Genomic DNA, 19,288 nt, shown 5'->3' with positions numbered 1-19,288 from the left:
ATTTGTTTCTGCCCTTTCCAGGTACAGTTTTTTCTGCAGACTACTTTCTACCATGACTTGAAAACAAGTGTAGTTAGAGTAAAGGAGAGGTGCTCATTAGATAACACTTATTTTCTCAGGATGACAACATCAATCCGTATATATTCGAATTATATCAGTATTCTAATAGAAAAGTTTGAGTCTGTGTTTATTAGCAGCAAAAAAAGAAGCGTTATCACCACGTATAGCCCAAAGTAAAGAACCTCACTGAAGCAAAATGCACACGTTTGGGAGGGAAAGCGTTAAAGTATGTGTGCGAATGTGCTGATCTGCTCTAGTGAGGTTAAACCGCTGTTAAACTGATTTAATGGCTTAATGGTCGAGTGGGATAGGCTGGAGGTTGGGTGCAACCATGAAGAGCTGTAAAGGGCCATTGAGTGTTATGCCCTCCACCCCACCCAGCTCAATAAATCTCTTCATCTTGCGTAAGACAAGAGTGAAACATCAAACCAGCTATGGGATGAGCATCTGTTTTCTAGTAGATGCCTACAAATTGCTTGTGATGAGGTCTAGAACCTTGAACTGTTGCACATCAAGGCTACTCTGTAAGGATGGTTATCAGATGAAGGATAAAGAAAATGAGAGGAACTCCACAAGATGATGTAAAACCTGAGGCATGTTAAGCATGTTGCTTCCAGACAGTGGATCACAGACCACTGGAAGGACCGCTGTAAGGCATGTGCACTAATGACTTTGTCTTTGAAAGCAGCTCCTTTTTACTGCCGAGGCTGCAGTTTGCCTAGTAAACTTTCAGCAGCAGGACAAAGTAACCAAGGAGTGGCGATAGATGGCTGTGCTAGATTCAGCAAGATAGAGGACAAATCACAGCATTGATTACTTGACAAAGAAAGACCGGATCATCATCGTTTAATTGTGTAAACAGGTACTGATCTGATTGGAGAGAGCCCTGACAGACAGTTTCAGAGGGTGCAGACTTTAACAATATGACCCATCCTAAAAAGTAGAAGAGCTTTTATTGTGCAAACAGTGAACTCTAGTGGCAGCAGTGTTGGTTCCCTTCCCTAAATTTAGCTCCGTGGTGCACTTCGCTTAATCATCTCTCTCTGCAGCATGGAGGAGCATATCATAAGATGGATATATGGATGGTAGGAAGGTGCGGAAATTCTTGCCAAGATGAATCAGTCACTGTTGCAACTTGCAAGGGAAAATATGCCTTCATTCCATTTTAGGGCTGAGGCCCATTTCCCACATGGAAAACACACACCCAGTAGACCAATATATCTGCAGACTACGAAAACAGAGAGTACTTTAATTATTCTGTTTTTCATCAGTTTGTCATCATGTCCACCATCAAATCCTCCAAAGTCCAACTATCACTTAATTTCTGTTCATACGCTTTTCTCGTTCTCTTGTTTCTATCCTTTCCTTTTCCCCCATTACTCATATCATCTCTTCTCTTCTCTACCACCAGCATTCGAGGGTAGAGGTAGGTGCTGGCAGTAAATATGTAGCTGGTCAGTATCTCACTGCATGAAGGCTGTCTCCCCTCCCTCGTGTTTGTGCACCATCACATGTCCCTTTTGCTTTCCCTCACTTGTTTTGTTGTCTGGTTGCAAAAGCACAGCGCATCTGTTGCATAAACAATTAATTCAGTTAACTGAAATCCAAAAGGTTAAATCTTTTTTTTTTAACCCTTGATGATCTCTTATTTTATTTAAAGTCCTATTCATCATGTGTCAGGCTGACAGCTGCCAGCAGTCGGGCTTGGCTGCTCGTGGCTATGCATTCTTGACATGTGTCGAATTGTGCTCAAAGCACTGTAGAAAACTTACAGTACGTGACTCTGCAGGTGTTTTAAGCCGTCAGCTTTCAGCAAACTGCACCACAATTTGAGTTTGCAAATGTCACGTGGAACAGGTTATTCCAAGTTGTATCATCATGAATCCTTTTGACATATTCTCTGCTGTGTTTTCCTTTTTTTCCCCACTGTAACAGTCACAGCGTCATGTGACAGACCTGTATGAAGACCTTCGAGATGGACATAACCTGATCTCGCTGTTGGAGGTCCTCTCTGGAGAAACACTGGTGAGTACAGTCTCTTGATTTTTGTCAGTTATTCTTTCGCAGTCCTCCAGCATCCAAACCCAAACCTAATCCTGACTAACTACACAAGGATTACTTTAATGAGGTCGACCTGGAATGCCACCCCTGTGGCAACAAATTGTAAAATATTAGCAGCCAAGTTGTCAGTCAAGAGCTTAACCTGAGCTGAACTATGCTAAACAAACACCTCTTAACTTTCTTTTCAGTGTACCGTCCTCTTCTTCCTATTTCACTAGCTATATTTTAATTACTTTCTTCTACTTGTCTCTTTGTTTTGCGTAACGCTTATGTATTTCATATCCTGGGGTTCAAAATTGTACACAAAGCTTTTCTGCTGCTGCTGCCCTCCACCGGCTTCAGCTCTGCTCATTTTCACAATGCATCCATAGCTATAACACATTGCTACCACTTTGGACTGTGTGCGTGTTTGTGAACTGTGCTCCTATCTGATCGACGGTTCTTCTTTTCTGCTCCTCCTTCTCCCGTTTGCCTTCCTTTAACCTTCCTCTGTGTGTGCTGATCATTGCCGTCTGGCCTTCGCCTCCTCTCCTTTGCACTGCTCTTGCTGGGGCTAGCCGAGGGAGAGAGACATGGCCAGGAGCGTTCGGTTGGTGAGTGGGTTTGGAACTTACAGTAGGCATTATGTTTTTGTTTTAATGATTCATCGGCACTTTTCCGGTTCTTTGGCTGCGCATGGTATCCACAAACCTCAAGCCATGATGAGTTCTGTTGCTGGGACTTTTTTGTTTCTTGTGCTGACAGGCTTGCTTTCATCATGTAGCTGCTGTGAACGTATACAAGAAAATATTTAGTTAGATTTCTGTTTGTTTGAGAATTTTTCCTTGATTTCTGTTTGAGAACCCCAGAAACAAGCCACGCATCATATATTTGCTTCCTGACAGATGGCTTAAGTTTGGCTTTGCTAATGCAAATTTCCCATAATTTTATTTTTTTGTTTCTCTGGTGAACTAAAGGACTAAGACAAAGAAAGGAGAACCGTTTCATCTCTCTATTAAATGTTTTTCATTTTGATTTTTACATCATACATTTTTTGTTTTTTATTGGTTGCTGTTGGTCCTTTCTAATGGCAGTAGCACTGAGTACTGAGTGTCTGCAATGTAACTAAACACTTCTTTATCTGTTCTTTCACCTCTTCAGCCTAGAGAGAAAGGCCGCATGCGATTCCACAAACTTCAGAATGTACAGATAGCACTGGACTTCCTCAGACATCGGCAGGTATGATATGTATAACGATACATCAAACCCTTAAAAACCCGACTGCGAATGTCAATCGTTAGAAGATGACTCATAGTTTCAGCTGTAATCTTGCAAGTAATGTGAATGTTTTGCTTTCTTAGGTCAAACTGGTTAACATCAGAAACGATGACATAGCTGATGGGAACCCTAAGTTGACCCTGGGGTTAATATGGACCATCATCCTCCACTTCCAGGTCTCCTCTTCTGTCAGTGTTATGTTTCATTATATTATTGCTGTCTACCTCTGTCTCTGGGATTTGAACCTCTCGGCTGCTGCTTCCCATCTCCTTGGAGCCAATCAGAGGGGACTCTGCTCTTCAAAACCTCTCATTAAGGACTTTTTTTTTTAAAATCAATTGCTCTCATTAAATCATATTCTTCATAGAAGTATTATTTTAACATAAAAACTCTAGTTAGGTATTTAGAGTTTAGTAGCTAATATGAACTATTTAAACAAATATAACACTGTCAGGGTGTGTTAGTGTGAGTCACTCTCTCCCTGACTCCCAGGGGGGAGGGCGTGTCAGGTTGGAGTGCACATGCTTGATGGCATCCTCCACGCCCTACCACATGCTCTCCAGGCCTTTCTTTCTGCCTTTCCTGTGTATGCCAAAAGCTGCCAGGCAGAAATCCCTGGGTGATAGCCTAATAGTCACGGCCTCACCCTCAGCCATAGAAAAATGGTTGAGGTTTTGATTGCAGAAAGCTGAAGCAGAGAGGGGAAAAAAAGGTGAGAGTGGCGTGGTTTGATTATGGCATTCTGGTAAAGATAGTATTGTGCCCTCTAGATACACACTGCGTTCCCAGAGTCTTTATACGTTTATACAATAGAGGCAAAATAAGAGAGCTGGGCTGTGGCTGCTGATGAGTCATAAAGGCTCCAGACTAAAAGGGAAGTACTACTCCCCACAAATCTGATCCGATTATCCTAAATTAACTTGATCACAAAGGAAAGAAGATAGTTTGATCCAAGAAATCTTTGGAGGATGATTTTAATTGCAGATTTAATTGCCAGTCTCGAGATACAGTAATGGGGTGAGTCTTAGTAATGAAGTAATGATGGCTTTATACTTTTTATTTTTTTATTTATTTATTTTTTTTTACTGAATTGAATATTCAAAGTGTTATCGCATCTGTAGAAAAGAGCTATTAGAAGAGAATAATCTGAGTTTAGCTTGCCCATTTACACTTTATTTACCCTCAGTTAAATGGGAAAAAAGAGAAAAACCAAGACTGCTATGACTCATCTTTCCTACCATCAAAATCCCCAAATGAAACGTTATCCAGATGCCACAGACACAGTGGTGTTTTCCAGCAATCTGTCAGGCAAAACTCGACTACATCCTGTGAAACACAGACACTCTGTTCTCAGCCATGAAAGATATTAAAGGTGAAATGACTAAGGTGTCAATTAAGGCGGTGTTGAGTAATTCTGTTTAAACTGGACCTATTGTGACTATTTTCAGTTCCATTTTTTAACTTGAATTCCACTAAAAGTTTCTTTTAAACCAGCTTTCTTCTGATTGGCTGCCTCTCGAAAACAGCTATATTTAAGAAAAGCATAATAGGTCCACTTTAAACTGCATCTTTTGGGTTTCCACTAATGATGGATTTCTTCCACATTCCTTGCATTAGCCACAAATCCTCTCTGTCTTCCACAAGTGTTAACGCTCTTTTGCATGAAACTGTTACAGATCTCAGATATTCAGGTCAACGGCCAGTCAGAAGACATGACGGCCAAGGAGAAGCTGCTGCTCTGGTCTCAGAGGATGACAGATGGCTACCAGGGCATCCGCTGTGACAACTTCACCACCAGCTGGAGGGATGGCAAACTCTTCAATGCTGTCATACACAAGCACTAGTGAGTGTGCACAGTTTTTTTAAAGGAAAATAATCCCAACGCCAATAGCAACAAATATGCTAATATTACATAGAACAAACTGAAAAGCCCGCTGCAGGTCCCTGTACCGACCCTGTTCCAAGCCTGCACTGCCAACATAACAAAACATATTTAAGACTGACATAATAGCATTGTCTCCAGAATGGAGCACTTTCTCATGGCTTTTTTGCACGGTCTTGTCATGACACACAACCATCCATAAGTTTTACTCAGTATAAAGTGCACTGGAGCGACGTTGGAACGCTTTCAGATGTCAAATTACACTTTGTAGTGCCAGTTTAAGCCTGCACTGTAATTAAACTCGGCCTCAGCATTGACAGAAAGCATTTTTTTAGACATGATAAGCACAAGTGGCTGTTAAAAGCTAGTATGGCTGATTTATTTTAACTAAGAGACGATAAGTCACAGCATATAGCTCCTTCCTTACAGAGCCTTAACATACTGTGCATAGCTGCAAACGTATTTACTTTGTTTGAACTCAGTGATACAGTTGGACTATTTTTGCCGCGATCTCCCTTGAAAAATGCCTCTTATAGATACTTCTCCGCACCTGACTGTGCACATGCTCATGCTGCTTCAATAAAGAGTCTTCATGCAGATTTCAAGCCTTAAGGCTTAGAATACCTCTGGTAGGTGTTGGCCCCGAGTAACTCTGTGCCTCCTTTGGCTGCGTTATAAGATGGTAATTCCTGCGTTAAATGCAGCTGGCTTGTTAAATTGTTGGGAACCTAAGTTTGAAAAGCTAAATCCAAAGCTCTTTTTGTTGAAGCATAAATATGCTACATCCCACAAATCTGTTGTGGGTCTTCTTAGTAGAATTAGTGGTTGCTTTGTGTGTTATTATCCTGGGAATTGAACATGCGTGCATTTCTCAGGATATCCGCAAATGAAGTGAAGTTTTTTGTTGGTTCTAAAATGACGGTATTCATACATAAGTCCAGAGTACAAATGGGACAAAAGCTACATTTCATAAGACAGAGGTGTATTTCTTTAGATCCATTATTAGAAAAGAAAAGAAAAAAGACTCTTGCAGGGGCAAGTTTTCTTGAACTTCAGCTCGTACCTGCACTGTTTTGTTTTTTTTCTTTTTGTAGGAGGCTGCTGAGGCTGGCTCATTGCTGCCTTTCATGAAGGTCAGGGGTGTGGTGTGTGGGCGTAACTGTAGCACTCTGTGTCTGCTACATGAAAAGTGTAACGTTACTTGGTGCTGAGGCATAACTCAGGGTAATCTACTGTCGAACTGTCATTCATCCGGCGAATTCAAGATTTTCCAGGTTTACTGCACATGTGTGATGGTTTCCAGCGTGGATTTGCAGAGACGCAGCTGAAGTTAGGTTTCAGGGCAAAGAATTCAGGGAGCAGGGATCACAGCTGAAGGATTAAGCAGATCCTCTGAAGATGATGGACACCTGAGACAATGCCAGGATGCATTTACATGCAATGGGCAAGCCTTAAAAAAGATTTGCTCAAATTAAGGCACCTGTTAAGTACAGTCGATACAGCTTTTGGACCTTCTTGTTGATGTTAAAATGCTCAGTGTAAGGAAGAAGTCTAAAAAGAAGAAGGGAAGCCTGGGCTTCATCAGGAACTTGTCAGAAAGTGTCAGCGATGTGGACAACAGGGTGGTCATGTTGTGTGAGGATATCCCATCAGAGGGATCTTCCTGGGACTCAGGACGGGGCTCTAATAGCTCAGGGGCCCGCTCAAGCAGCGAAGAATTGGGGCACGGATTGAGGTCCCGAAGCTTTCACGGAAGAGGGGGTCAGAGCATGAGCAGTCCAACAACGCCAATAAAACAATACTCTCTTCGAGAAATCCGTCATGCAGAGTCTTCTCCTGTGTACAGATACAATGGGGACCATTCCACTCTAACGATGAGAGATTTGTATGTATCTGCATATACTCTCTTTTGCTTGCACGTTTGAATTTGTAGATTTGGAAATGTCTTTAAAACTGCCGATTGAAAATTTTGTAATGGAGATTGCGTGCATGATAGATAAGGAGATAAGGCGAGGCATTCAATCATCCTGCTCTGCACTCTGGAAATTTGAACTTTTGCCTCTTGTAGGAGTCAAGCTGCGGCTGGTTGCCAGCCTAACTTGTGTCAGCTTTGATTATGTTAGCTGCTCTGTAAATTGCATTCCACCTATAGATGCTCTGACATCTGCCAGAAAGCGTCAAACACCCTGAGGACAAAAAGGCAGGTGCTCATGCAGCTCTGTCAGAAACTGAACAGGCGGGCGGGTTCTCCTACAGCATTCAGCCACAGGCAGAGGGTCTAAGACAGGGGCGCTAAACTCATTTTACACCGTGGACCACACATAGCCCACATTGGTCCAACGTGGGCCGGACCAGTGAAACTACATGATAAATGTGTAAAACTACAGAAAATATTCTGGTAGTTCATTGCTCTGACTGTGCTTTTACTATCAAATATAAAGTTTTTATTCATTCACATTAATATGTTTACTGTGGAATCCATGCCCCACTTAACATTTTCTAAAGTTGTCCAGTGGGCCAGACTGGAGTCTTTGCTAGGCCGATTCTGGCCCCCGGGCTTTATGTTTGACACCCCTGGTCTAAGAGGTTCTACTGCTAATATGCTGTATTGGGTACATGTTTATGAAACGTGCTGGCAGAGACTGCATTAATTCTGCAAATGCATTCAGGTGTGATATTTATCTTCTTATCATTTTCCTCTGAGTTGAGGCATTGGTGGTGTCAATTTATATGTGTGCCAAGCTGGAAGCGTTTCTAGTCCTTTCAAATGCAGCTGTTTTGAAGACAACATCCTACTTACCCACTGGGGACTTCTCAGTGCTTTTGAGAAGTCTGATGTTATTAGATGTTAGGATATAGAATCAAATGTTATTGGGAGTTATTCTGAACATCGGACTCGTGGGTCTTGTGGCCTTGTGGGTAATCAGTTGCATTTTTGTGTTCCGTAGTCCCAGACTCATCAACATGGGCAAAGTGTATCAACAGACCAACCTGGAGAATCTAGAACAAGCCTTCAGTGTGGCTGAGAAAGATTTGGGTGTGACCCGCCTGCTGGACCCTGAAGGTAAAAGTGTTCAAAAATGTGTTCAAACAGACACAGACAACTTTTTTTTTTTTTTTTTTTTTTTTTTTTACGACCGATTTCAGCTGAAGTAATTCTGTTACTCACAAACTGCTGGTGACTATTTTACATCACATAAATTTACCATATCCTTTCAGATGTTGATGTCCCACACCCAGACGAGAAATCCATCATCACTTACGTGTCCTCCCTGTATGATGCCATGCCGCGCACTGATGTACACGACGGCATGAGAGCCAACGTAAGGAAAACATGGAGACAGTGAAATAAAAAAAATAAAGCTTCGCAACATGAATGCGCACTTTAATTTGATCTAAAGGAATGCTCTATCAGATTTAATCAGGACTGAAGAAGCTTGTGACTGTGCCTAAACTTAGCTTTTGTTGTCAGTTTTATTCCTATCCTGTGAATGCTTCAAAGACAAATTGAAGTCTTGTGAAAGTAAGTATCACAGCAAATGAACAACCTGTGGTGTTTACAGCTACCAAGACAGTGAGGATTTGAACATTTATTGTCACCCATTGTCTGTTTATAGAAAAACATGTAGCTTCCGCACACGCACAAACTCGTTTACTTGATTCAGTATCCAGAGTTTAAAGTTGAGCTGTGTTATAGTGAATATTGAATACATCTGAGGACTTTTTCTTTTCACATTACTGTCTTCACAGGCGTGGCTATGACCCCACGTACATGAAATCTGAAAAACGCTAAAAAAAACCATGCTCCTCTCTGTCTGGCCCCACTTATTATTTCTCCCACTTTCCTCCTTGAGCAGTCCACACTTTAACAACCTCTCCTCTAGCCTCTGCTTCTTTGTCTACTCGCATAAGACCTGGATTGTTGCTACCTAATTGAGTTTAGGGTTGTGTGTGAGTGAACTAAAATGGAGATGCAGGAGAAGAGCCCTCCTGTTTCTTGTTGTTAAACTTGCAGCTATCTTTTCTGCTGTGCTGGCTGCAGGAGCTGGAGCTTCGCTGGCAGGAGTACTACGAGCTGGTGACTGTTCTGCAACAGTGGATCCGTCACCATGTCATGATCTTCGAAGAGAGGAAGTTTCCTGCCAGCTACGAGGAGATAGAGGTGAGACGATATGCTAAGGATATGCGCTTATTTTGTCTCTAGGCCAGGGATTTTGTTACAGGCATGTTTGCAGTTGAGCAATATCGAAAGACACACCGATAAGTTCTCATTATGTTCTTAAGAAACAATTAAAACATAGCACCTGTGTCAAAAATGGGAATACGTTTGCAGCCATCCATTATTGGATCAAAGGACATGCTTACATAATGTCTGGCTGTAGGCAGATAGAGACGACTATACCCACAAGCATTGTTGTACTGAAGGTGGGGCAGTGCTGGAGCTGAGAAAAGACAGCCATAAGGCAGATAATGCTTAAGTTAATCCTCGGGAGAATCACCACTCCCTGTCAGCACTCCCTTTACAAAAGCATAGCGTGACTTTAGTATTTTTCTACATTTCTTTGAAGGTCTGTATTAGTAGAATATTTGTATTAAAAGTAGCAGGCTAGGGTGTTCTTTTTGAATATACTTAATCAAATTCATTTAGACACTTTGGGGCAGAAAAATGTACGAGGCTAAATGAGTTTATTGTGGTCACAGGAATGTGTAAATACTGTTTCACCCCACTGCTGGTCACAGAACTGTCACAGGATGTGTTACTTTATTGTATTCATACTCATATAATTAAGGTTTTTACCATCTGACAATTCTGATTTTAAAAAAATACCAGGAACTTTTATAGATAATTTGAGGTCTATAAAATTATTAGAATGAATAAAGGGAAATCTAATTTAACAATAAACAATTTCTTTGTGTTTCTTTTTTTCCCCTTAAGCTTCTTTGGCGCCAGTTCTTGAAGTTCAAAGAGACAGAGCTGCCAGTGAAAGAGACTGATAAGAGTCGCTCTAAGCACATCTACCAGTCCTTTGAGGCAAGTTAACCAACAATCATTTAATTTAATAAGTTGAATTCTGTTCTGTTTTTTCAGCACTGTTATACCAACGCTTAACAACTAAATGCTTTCTACTTCCATATACAGAGTGCAGTGCATGCTGGTCAGGTCAAGGTCCCTCCAGGCTACCATCCCATTGATGTGGAGAAGGAGTGGGGTCGACTCCACGTGGCCATTCTTGAGAGAGAACGACTCCTCAGGATAGAGTTTGAGAGGTTGGGACGGATTTATAAGACATATATGATGATTGTGATCAGTTTGCATCAGTTTTTCTTTAGCAAGGACTGCTGTGCTAACAACAAACTGCAACAGAAAAATCCCTTGAGAGCCATATTTAATAAAAAGGTGGTGATATAATTGTCAACCTTACTGGGAATAATGCACAAATATACCAAGTTATAAATAAAACACATGATACGCATTTGTTTTTCCAAAAACAATAAAGAAAAAAATTTAACTCTTCATAGTTAACTTTGGGAAAAGAGCTAAGCTAACATGAAATCCTGGTAAGGGACATATTTTCAACTGGAATCAACAGATGGTAAATGGTAAATGGCCTGCATTTGTATAGCGCTTTTCTAGTCCTTAAGGACCCCAAAGCGCTTTACACTATATTCAGTCATTCACCCATTCACACACGCATTCACACACTGGTGATGGCAAGCTACATTGTAGCCACAGCTGCCCTGGGGCGCACTGACAGAGGCGAGGCTGCTGGACACAGGCGCCACCGGGCCCTCTGACCACCACGAGTAGGCAAATGATCAAAGGCTAGTAAACTAAATCAATTTAAAACACAAAGACACCGTTTATCAAAGGCATTTTATGATAATTGACAAAAGGCAGCGAGCCTGTTGCCTGTCTTTAGCTTTATTAAATTAGCCAGTTATGTTCATTGGGGAATGGCAAAATAATATCCAGTTGCATTTTATTCATTATCTATTAATATTTGAATGGTTAAATAAATAATTACCTTTATTTTCCCCTCTCGGGTAGCCAAATTATTTAGCACATTTGTTCTTTTCTGGTAGCTAAATCATTCTAAGAGTATTTTTCTGCATTTGTGGGTTGCTCTATAATGAGATAAAAGGGTTGTGTTCCCCATAACTGGATGCACATCAAGACATAATTAGGTATGAGAAAATTGTACATTTTTGTGTACTTAGAAAAGCGTTGTGTCATGCTTGGGACAAAATGGGATGGCTTCTTGTCACAAGACAGTTCCGTCATGTTGCAGTCTCGCAGCCTTGTTTATGGAGTTCTCTGGGATGTGGAATGACTGAATGGACTGACCGGACTTCTTTGTAAGAAAGGCATTTTTGTCCCCCTATGGGTGCGTACGTGGCAAAGTAATGGGCGTGTGAGAGCCAAGAAGAGCCAACTTTTTCATAGCTTGAATTGAAATCTGTTGAGAAGAAATGCGATATGGCTTTTGTGACTGACCCTCACAAACTGGAGTATCTGCTGCAACGCAGGGTCCCGTAAGTGTTGTGAAGGTTTTGTTGTGAGCTCTGGCTTGTGTTACACGATGGGCGTTTAGCTATTAAAAATTTGGGAGGACAGTTGATCCATTTTCCTCTTGATTTAATTTGATTGCTCTGATCATATCCAGACTCGAGAGACTTCAGAGGATTTGTGGTAAAGTCCAGAAGGAGTCAGGAATGTGTGATGACCAGCTTGCCCACCTGGAGACCCTGCTGCAAACGGTGAGTTAAACTGCTATGTGTTACTGCAGTATGAGTTGACAAACTGACATGAAATCCAGAAACCGAGTGAATAGTGCACAAAGATAAAGAAAAAAATCGCAGGAATGCATTTTCCAGTCACTGTCATTAGCATTTTTTGTATCCTGATGTGCGTGACCAACTAAGAACAAGGCTAAGATTAATACTTTAATTGGCTTCCTTTCCTCCAGGATATCCGTCTGCTGAACGCAGGGAAACCAGCTCAGCACGCAGCAGAGGTGGAGAGGGAGCTGGACAAGGCAGACAATGTCATTCGCCTGCTCTTCAATGACGTGCAGGTACTCAAGGATGGGCGCCACCCTCAGGCTGAACAGATGTACCGCAGGTGAGTGCTGTGTGTATGCTGAATTTAAGTGAACTTTCAAAATAGAAAGCTGAAAAAGCAAGGGCATTGTCAACTAACTGCTGTCTGTCTGTACTGTACTGTGTGTGTGTGTGTGTGTGTGTGTGTGTGTGTGTGTGTTTTCATTTTTCATTGATAGAGTTTACCGCCTCCATGAGCGCTTGGTGAATTTGCGCACTGACTACAATCTTCGTCTGAAGTCTGCCGTGACTACTGCCCAGGCCCCAATTACCCAGAGCGTCCAGCAGAAGGGACGGCCCGAGTTGGATGACGTAACCTTGCGTTATGTTCAAGATCTCTTGGCCTGGGTGGAGGAGAACCAGCGCCGCATCGATAACGCAGAGTGGGGATCTGATCTGCCTTCGATGGAGTCCCAGCTGGGCAGCCACAGAGGCTTGCATCAGACCGTGGAGGACTTCAAATCCAAAATCGAACGGGCTAAGGCTGATGAGGTAGTGTTTCTATCGGACCACTAAAAAGTCTACATACGGATTTTAAATATGTATAAAAGAGGTTCCCTATTTCCTAATAATGTCATTTTGTGGTTTTCATATACAATAGACCCAATTATCTCCTGTCAGCAAGGGCACATACAGAGAATACCTGGGAAAACTGGACCTTCAGTATGGCAAACTACTGGTAAATATTCATAAATAATCTGATTTCAGATTTTAATCACTCAGCACAAAAAGGTTGAAGCTATAAATAGAAGCTCTGGATTTTTAATCAGCTGTAAATATTCCTTCTTCTTTTTTTCAGAACTCTTCCAAGTTCCGCCTAAGAAATCTGGAATCACTGCATGCCTTTGTCAGCGCTGCTACTAAAGAGCTGATGTGGTTGAATGACAAAGAAGAGGAAGAGGTCAACTTTGACTGGAGTGACAGGAACACTAACATGACAGCTAAGAAAGACAATTACTCGGTGCGTTTAAGAAGTGGAACCAAATCTAAAATTTCACAGTTGCTTATTTTTATCCCCTAATCCTGCCCTGTAGATTCACTGACAGATGTTCAACAAATAAGCAGATTTTCAACTACATCTGTTCAATTCTTTAGGGTCTCATGCGAGAGCTGGAGCTGAGGGAGAAGAAGGTCAATGACATCCAGACTTTGGGAGACAGACTTGTCAGGGATGGACATCCTGGCAAGAAGACCGTTGAGGTAATTTCAGTAGTTAATCCAGCTGAGCAGAAGACATCTGCATGCAGAATATAGACCTAAATGTGTCCAAACTAATGCACTGTCATTGTCATATCTTCTTGATCTCTACCAGTCCTTCACAGCTGCCCTGCAGACTCAGTGGAGCTGGATCCTCCAGCTGTGCTGCTGTATAGAGGCTCATCTCAAAGAAAACACAGCCTACTACCAGGTATGGAACACAGACATTTAGGAATATAAATCTCCAGGATAATCATCCCTCATATTCATAGTCAGGAATATTGTCCGCCTCATGTGATCTCCTTCTTTATAGTTCTTTGCCGACGTTAAAGAGGCTCAGGACAAGATGAAGAAAATGCAAGAGAACATGAAAAAGAAATACAGCTGTGATCGCTCTACAACAGCCACACGCCTAGAGGATCTGCTGCAGGATGCTGCGGTATGTACATGTTCAAATGCATCGTACAAGATAGGGGTCTGCTTTCTTTTACTGTAATCTAGTTTAATCTTCTTTTCAACAGGAGGAGAAAGAACAGCTGAATGAATTCAAGACTGTGGTGGCCGGCCTGAACAAGAGATCCAGGTCAATCATCCAGCTGAAACCACGAAACCCCACCACTTCCATCAAAGGCAAACTGCCCATTCAGGCTGTCTGTGACTTCAAACAGCAGGAGGTTGGATTATTTCCACTGTAGAAATGCTTAATCATTCACCACTGTGATCATGATTGCCACAGATCCTGAGACTACATCTACTTTAATATATCCTGGCTTCTTTTCAGATCACTGTCCACAAAGGAGATGAGTGTGCACTCCTCAACAACTCTCAGCCCTTCAAGTGGAAGGTCTTGAACCATTCTGGACACGAGGCGATGGTGCCTTCTGTCTGCTTCATTGTACCTCCTGTCAACAAGGAGGCTTTGGACGGCGTGTCCAGGTGAGACTATAAAATTGATTCCCTAAGTGACGACGACATCTTGGCTTGATCATGTCAATTATTTAATTCGTTTTTTCTTTTGTCCCCATAATGCACAATCTTGTCCTACTGTAGTCTGGATGCAGGTCATCAGGGAATGGTGTCCATGTGGCAGATGCTCCATATAAACATGAAGAGTCTACTGTCATGGCAGTACCTGATGAGAGACTTCACACAGATACACTCCTGGAACATCACAATGGTTGGTACTAAAGTAAAAGTATCACCTAAAACTTGTAGAGCTGACAAAGAGGGGAGCTTCATTGTGTTTCATTCCACGTTTGGAAATGTAAATTCCATTTCAGTGTGTACCAAGTTTGGTGTAGCTGACGATAAAAGGGGCCTTGTTTGTGCTTTGACGACATTGCGCTAAGTCCTGTCTCCTAATTCCTCCACTGCTTCTCTTCATTGTGTGCAGTTAAAGACCATGAAGCCAGAAGAGTACAGGCTGATCATGCGGAATCTGGAGCTTCACTACCAGGACTTCATGCGTGACAGCCAGGACTCGCAGCTCTTCGGCCCCGATGACCGCATGCAGGTCGAGGACGACTACACCAAGTCCACCCAGCATTTCGACAACCTGCTTCGCTCCATGGAGAAAGGTGAGATCTGATTTTAACAAACTGATTTTAATGATTCATAGTTTTACCGAGGTCAAGTGTGTAGCAACTGAACAGTATATAACTGTCAATTCACCTTTCAGGAATAATGGTTGTTAGGGTTAAAGGTGAGTGACTTAAAGCAAGCACAAACTACTGCTCACCAAACTAATATGTGTACACGCCTTCCAGCCTTTGATGGAATGTCCCAAAACACGTGTTTGTCTTTAGTCATGTGTGAGTGCATGTTGCTTTGATTTTCAATATGCATTTTTTTGTGGCAGCTCTGCACCAAGTAGAATATGTGTTCTGATTTTAGGTACTTGGGTAGTGCATATGTTTTGTATGCTATAGATATAGCTGGAGCTGCGTGTATTTTACACATCATATATGAAGAACTGCATGGAAGGTGTGACACAGGTGATCAAAAACATTACACCGCAACAATGGACAGCATTATCTATTTGTGGACATGACATCTTAGGATGTGTCATATTAAAAGTGAATTGAATGTTTCATACTAACAAGAATAGTTCAATTTCAGAGTGCTTTAATTTCACAGCCATTCACGGGTAATGATCCAAACGCGTACTGTTAGAAATTCGGATTCGGGAGTTTCACTTTGTTGCTGGTAGGTAGCGTAACAACAGCAGTGACTTTTGCGACTCGACATTCTTGCAAAAGTATGGGATGAGTTTGACTATCGGATGGACGTATGCTGTGCATCCAGAGAGGGACACATTGAACACTTGTGAACACTGTTTTTTTAATGTAAAACTTTATATTTAGCAATGTATTTTAAAATTGACAGCAAACTTCTACGTCCTTCTATGTACTGGATATTACTGTAAAAGATAAGATAGTCTTTATTAGTCCCAGAGTTGGGAAATTCAAATATAGCCTTTTTGGATGATCTTTCTATTCCTGCGATTCTAAACTAATACAAATGTGTTCACAGGTCAACAGAATGAGACTCTGTGTAAGAACTACATCTCTGAGCTGAAGGACCTGCGTCTGCGTATAGAGGACTGCGAGGCTGGTACTGTGGCACGCATTCGCAAACCTGTGGAAAAAGAGCCTCTCAAAGAGTGTATCCAGAAGACCACAGAGCAGAAGGTACAGAGCTCAAATTTAAATGTGTTCTGTGCAGAAATGGCAATGAGGCATTAAATGAAACCAACAATAGCTGTGCTGTGGTTAAAAGACCGATAGGTTTGTTGGATAGTTGACTAAATGTGTTATTGATGAGAAGCAAAAGTAGCTAACTGAACCAGAGTCCATGCAGAAGAATGGAGTGGGGGTTGAATTAATGAATCGTTGCAGCAGGTTTAAAATGTGGAAACACAGCAGAGAATTAAAATCAATTTAAGTACTTAACAGCTTATATGTAATTCAATGAGAGCTGGGATGCTGGCGTCAATCCAGCAACTGTACAGCCCTGCTAGTAGGTGAAGTTCAGCTTAGGGCTTGGTGCAAAAATAAAAGTTTTGAGTTATTTGAGTTTGGACACATAAAAATGGGGTTAAATTGTTAACGATGGCAGAAAACTTAGAAGGGAAACTTCTCGCATGTGCCTCTGGTTCCTGCTCTCCTTGAGCTTAGCTTAATTTAAATTTTATATGTTTCTTTTTTTCTTTCAGTTGTTCATAGTCGGCTGGCTTGGATTTGTTTGGGTTTTTCTTTGTTCTTCATGCTTGTCTTCTCTGTTATACAGAAAGTTCAGGGAGAACTTGACAGCCTTAAGAAGGACCTTGATAAGGTGTCTGTTAAGACACAAGAAGTCTTGGCCTCCCCTCAGCCTTCTGCCTCAGCTCCTGTGCTGCGGTCAGAGCTCGACCTCACTGTACAGAAGATGGATCATGCCCACATTCTTTCCTCTGTTTATCTTGAGAAGTAAGTCCCTAAAAACTGACTGCAAAGAGAAAATGTGCTGTTTTCTAGTGCACTTAGATCTCCTTAATTAATTTATTGCTTCTTGTCTCAGGCTAAAGACTGTGGAAATGGTCATCCGCAACACGCAGGGTGCTGAGGGCGTTCTCAAGCAGTATGAGGACTGTCTGCGTGAAGTTCACACTGTGCCCAGTGATGTCAAGGAAGTAGAGACTTACAGAGCAAAGCTTAAGGTAAACAATACATAACTTATTTTCTTGCCAAGTCTCTTTTTACAGAAATCTTACTTATGTTACAAAGAACCATTCTCAATTGATTCTGTGTAAGAAATAGAAGTCACACTTTTAATAGTAGGTTTGCTCAGTTCTGATGTATTTACAGACTGTTTATTGGTCTTCTTTGTACGAAACTTGCAGAAGATGCGCACTGAAGCTGAGGGTGAACAGCCAGTGTTTGATTCCCTGGAAGAAGAGCTGAAAAAAGCCTCTGCCGTGAGCAACAAGATGGCTCGTGTGCACAGCGAGCGCGACGTCGAGCTCGACCACTTCCACCAGCAGCTGTCCAGCCTCCAGGATCGTTGGAAGGCCGTGTTCACCCAGATCGACCTTCGCCAGAGAGAGCTAGAGCAGCTCGGCCGCCAGCTCGGTTACTATCGTGAGAGCTATGATTGGCTAATCCGCTGGATTGCCGATGCTAAGCAAAGGCAGGAGAAGATTCAGGCTGTGCCTATCACCGACAGCAAAACGCTGAAGGAGCAACTTGCCCAGGAGAAAGTATGTTCAACGAGCTAATGTTAGCACCATTATTTGCTTTATTTTCATGTGAAACTGCTGAGATTAACTTTTATTTGAACCCTTTTCTTTCCTTTCAACACAGAAACTGCTGGAGGAGATCGAACAGAACAAAGACAAAGTTGATGAGTGTCAAAAATACGCTAAAGCATACATTGATACTATCAAGGTGAGCCTGAAATAACACTATTCTGCATAGTTTTTGATAAATCTTGCAGTTTAGAGCATTTACTGAAATAACCTGTAATGTTTTTCATGCTAATAGGACTATGAACTCCAACTGGTTGCCTACAAAGCTCAGGTGGAACCTCTTGTCTCACCCCTCAAGAAAACCAAACTGGATTCAGCTTCTGACAACATTATTCAGGAGGTGAGTTTATGAGTACTGGAAATCATTACAGAAAAAAGGTAATATTTTTTTTTAATTGAAGGTTAACTCTACCACTAACCACTGACCCTGTGAAAACAATATTCCTGAAGCTGTTGCATTTCTAAATGTCAATTTTTCTCTCCTGTATCAGTATGTAACACTGAGGACCCGGTACAGCGAACTGATGACTCTGACTAGTCAGTACATCAAGTTCATCACAGACACGCAGCGCCGCCTGGATGACGAGGAGGTGCGTGACAACTGGCCGAGGATCCCAAACAAACTAAATTCTATCTAACATTAACCTAACAAACCAATCAAACTGACATCTAACCAACACAGATGAGAAATTGCCAGTCACTGAACCACAGGCATGCAAGCACGCACGTTTCTTTGTGTGTTTTATGCACACACAAACTCATATATACATTATATTTAATGTACAGGTGACAAATAGATTCTTTACACTGGTTATGCGTGAAACATTGGCCTGCTGTAGCTGATATTTTTTCCAGTGAAATACACACGTAAGGCTAATATCTAATAGGGATTAGTTAAAATGGTATTTAAGGTTATTAAAAATACCAGAAAACAAACAGTGCATAAAGCTCATTCACCCACGTGAATGCAGTATGAAAGTAGATTTGTTAAGTTGGAGTGTTAGGTTCTCCATTTCCATCCATTCTGTGTGTTGTGTCATTTATAGATTTAGAACGAGGGGTTCTTTCTTTCACTCTTTTCAAGCTTCCTTTTTCTTCCTTCACATTAATTCCCGAGGTCAAACCCAAAGTTCTGATCTAAGGTTCAACCTGGTTATCATGGTCTTCAGCTCTCTTTCTTTTTCCACAGTAACACAACTTTAAAGAGTTACATTATTTTCTAACCCTGATGTTTTGTTTCCTTCTTTGCCTCTCTTAACTGCTTGCCAGTGCTTTGCCATGATGAATGCTTAACCTGTGCATTAAAGAGGTAAATTATTCAGTGTTTTCGGGGTACCTACCGACCCTATTACTTTCATCATCCTTTGTCTCTGTCAAACTCCATCGGACATTTTTTTTTCACTCCATTCTTTATATAAACACTGCAGCCATTCATACTGTCTCAA

At 41.7% G+C, this 19,288-nt stretch overlaps 1 protein-coding gene across 7 annotated transcripts in view; it reads left to right on the top strand.

The window, feature by feature from the left end:
• The window catches only part of plecb (plectin b), a 59,581-nt gene that overhangs the window by 24,974 nt on the left and 15,319 nt on the right, over nucleotides 1-19,288 (top strand). For 2 of the 7 annotated variants that reach the window (XM_006794857.3, XM_006794861.3), the window contains exons 3-30: nucleotides 1,996-2,085; nucleotides 3,262-3,339; nucleotides 3,462-3,554; nucleotides 5,055-5,221; nucleotides 8,209-8,324; nucleotides 8,480-8,583; nucleotides 9,303-9,422; nucleotides 10,197-10,292; nucleotides 10,401-10,528; nucleotides 11,926-12,019; nucleotides 12,229-12,383; nucleotides 12,541-12,853; nucleotides 12,963-13,040; nucleotides 13,161-13,322; nucleotides 13,457-13,561; nucleotides 13,674-13,769; nucleotides 13,872-13,997; nucleotides 14,080-14,232; nucleotides 14,340-14,494; nucleotides 14,609-14,735; nucleotides 14,952-15,135; nucleotides 16,091-16,248; nucleotides 16,847-17,025; nucleotides 17,117-17,255; nucleotides 17,439-17,795; nucleotides 17,899-17,982; nucleotides 18,079-18,183; nucleotides 18,335-18,433. In XM_006794857.3, the coding sequence (XP_006794920.3) occupies nucleotides 1,996-2,085; nucleotides 3,262-3,339; nucleotides 3,462-3,554; nucleotides 5,055-5,221; nucleotides 8,209-8,324; nucleotides 8,480-8,583; nucleotides 9,303-9,422; nucleotides 10,197-10,292; nucleotides 10,401-10,528; nucleotides 11,926-12,019; nucleotides 12,229-12,383; nucleotides 12,541-12,853; nucleotides 12,963-13,040; nucleotides 13,161-13,322; nucleotides 13,457-13,561; nucleotides 13,674-13,769; nucleotides 13,872-13,997; nucleotides 14,080-14,232; nucleotides 14,340-14,494; nucleotides 14,609-14,735; nucleotides 14,952-15,135; nucleotides 16,091-16,248; nucleotides 16,847-17,025; nucleotides 17,117-17,255; nucleotides 17,439-17,795; nucleotides 17,899-17,982; nucleotides 18,079-18,183; nucleotides 18,335-18,433 (3,861 nt within the window). Of the gene's footprint in view, nucleotides 1-1,471; nucleotides 1,487-1,995; nucleotides 2,086-2,678; nucleotides 2,715-3,261; nucleotides 3,340-3,461; nucleotides 3,567-5,054; nucleotides 5,222-8,208; nucleotides 8,325-8,479; nucleotides 8,584-9,302; nucleotides 9,423-10,196; nucleotides 10,293-10,400; nucleotides 10,529-11,925; nucleotides 12,020-12,228; nucleotides 12,384-12,540; nucleotides 12,854-12,962; nucleotides 13,041-13,160; nucleotides 13,323-13,456; nucleotides 13,562-13,673; nucleotides 13,770-13,871; nucleotides 13,998-14,079; nucleotides 14,233-14,339; nucleotides 14,495-14,608; nucleotides 14,736-14,951; nucleotides 15,136-15,236; nucleotides 15,261-16,090; nucleotides 16,249-16,846; nucleotides 17,026-17,116; nucleotides 17,256-17,438; nucleotides 17,796-17,898; nucleotides 17,983-18,078; nucleotides 18,184-18,334; nucleotides 18,434-19,288 lie in introns of all 7 variants that reach the window. The other 5 variants (XM_087848098.1, XM_035909530.2, XM_087848099.1 and 2 more) reach the window with 5 other exon arrangements.

The sequence above is a fragment of the Neolamprologus brichardi genome, chromosome 11 (assembly GCF_056152115.1).
Source record: "Neolamprologus brichardi isolate AB-2024 chromosome 11, ASM5615211v1, whole genome shotgun sequence".
In the NCBI taxonomy this organism is placed as follows: domain Eukaryota; kingdom Metazoa; phylum Chordata; class Actinopteri; order Cichliformes; family Cichlidae; genus Neolamprologus; species Neolamprologus brichardi.
The sequence above is the reverse complement of the archived record's forward strand: the minus strand, read 5'-3'. Positions and strand labels throughout refer to the sequence as shown.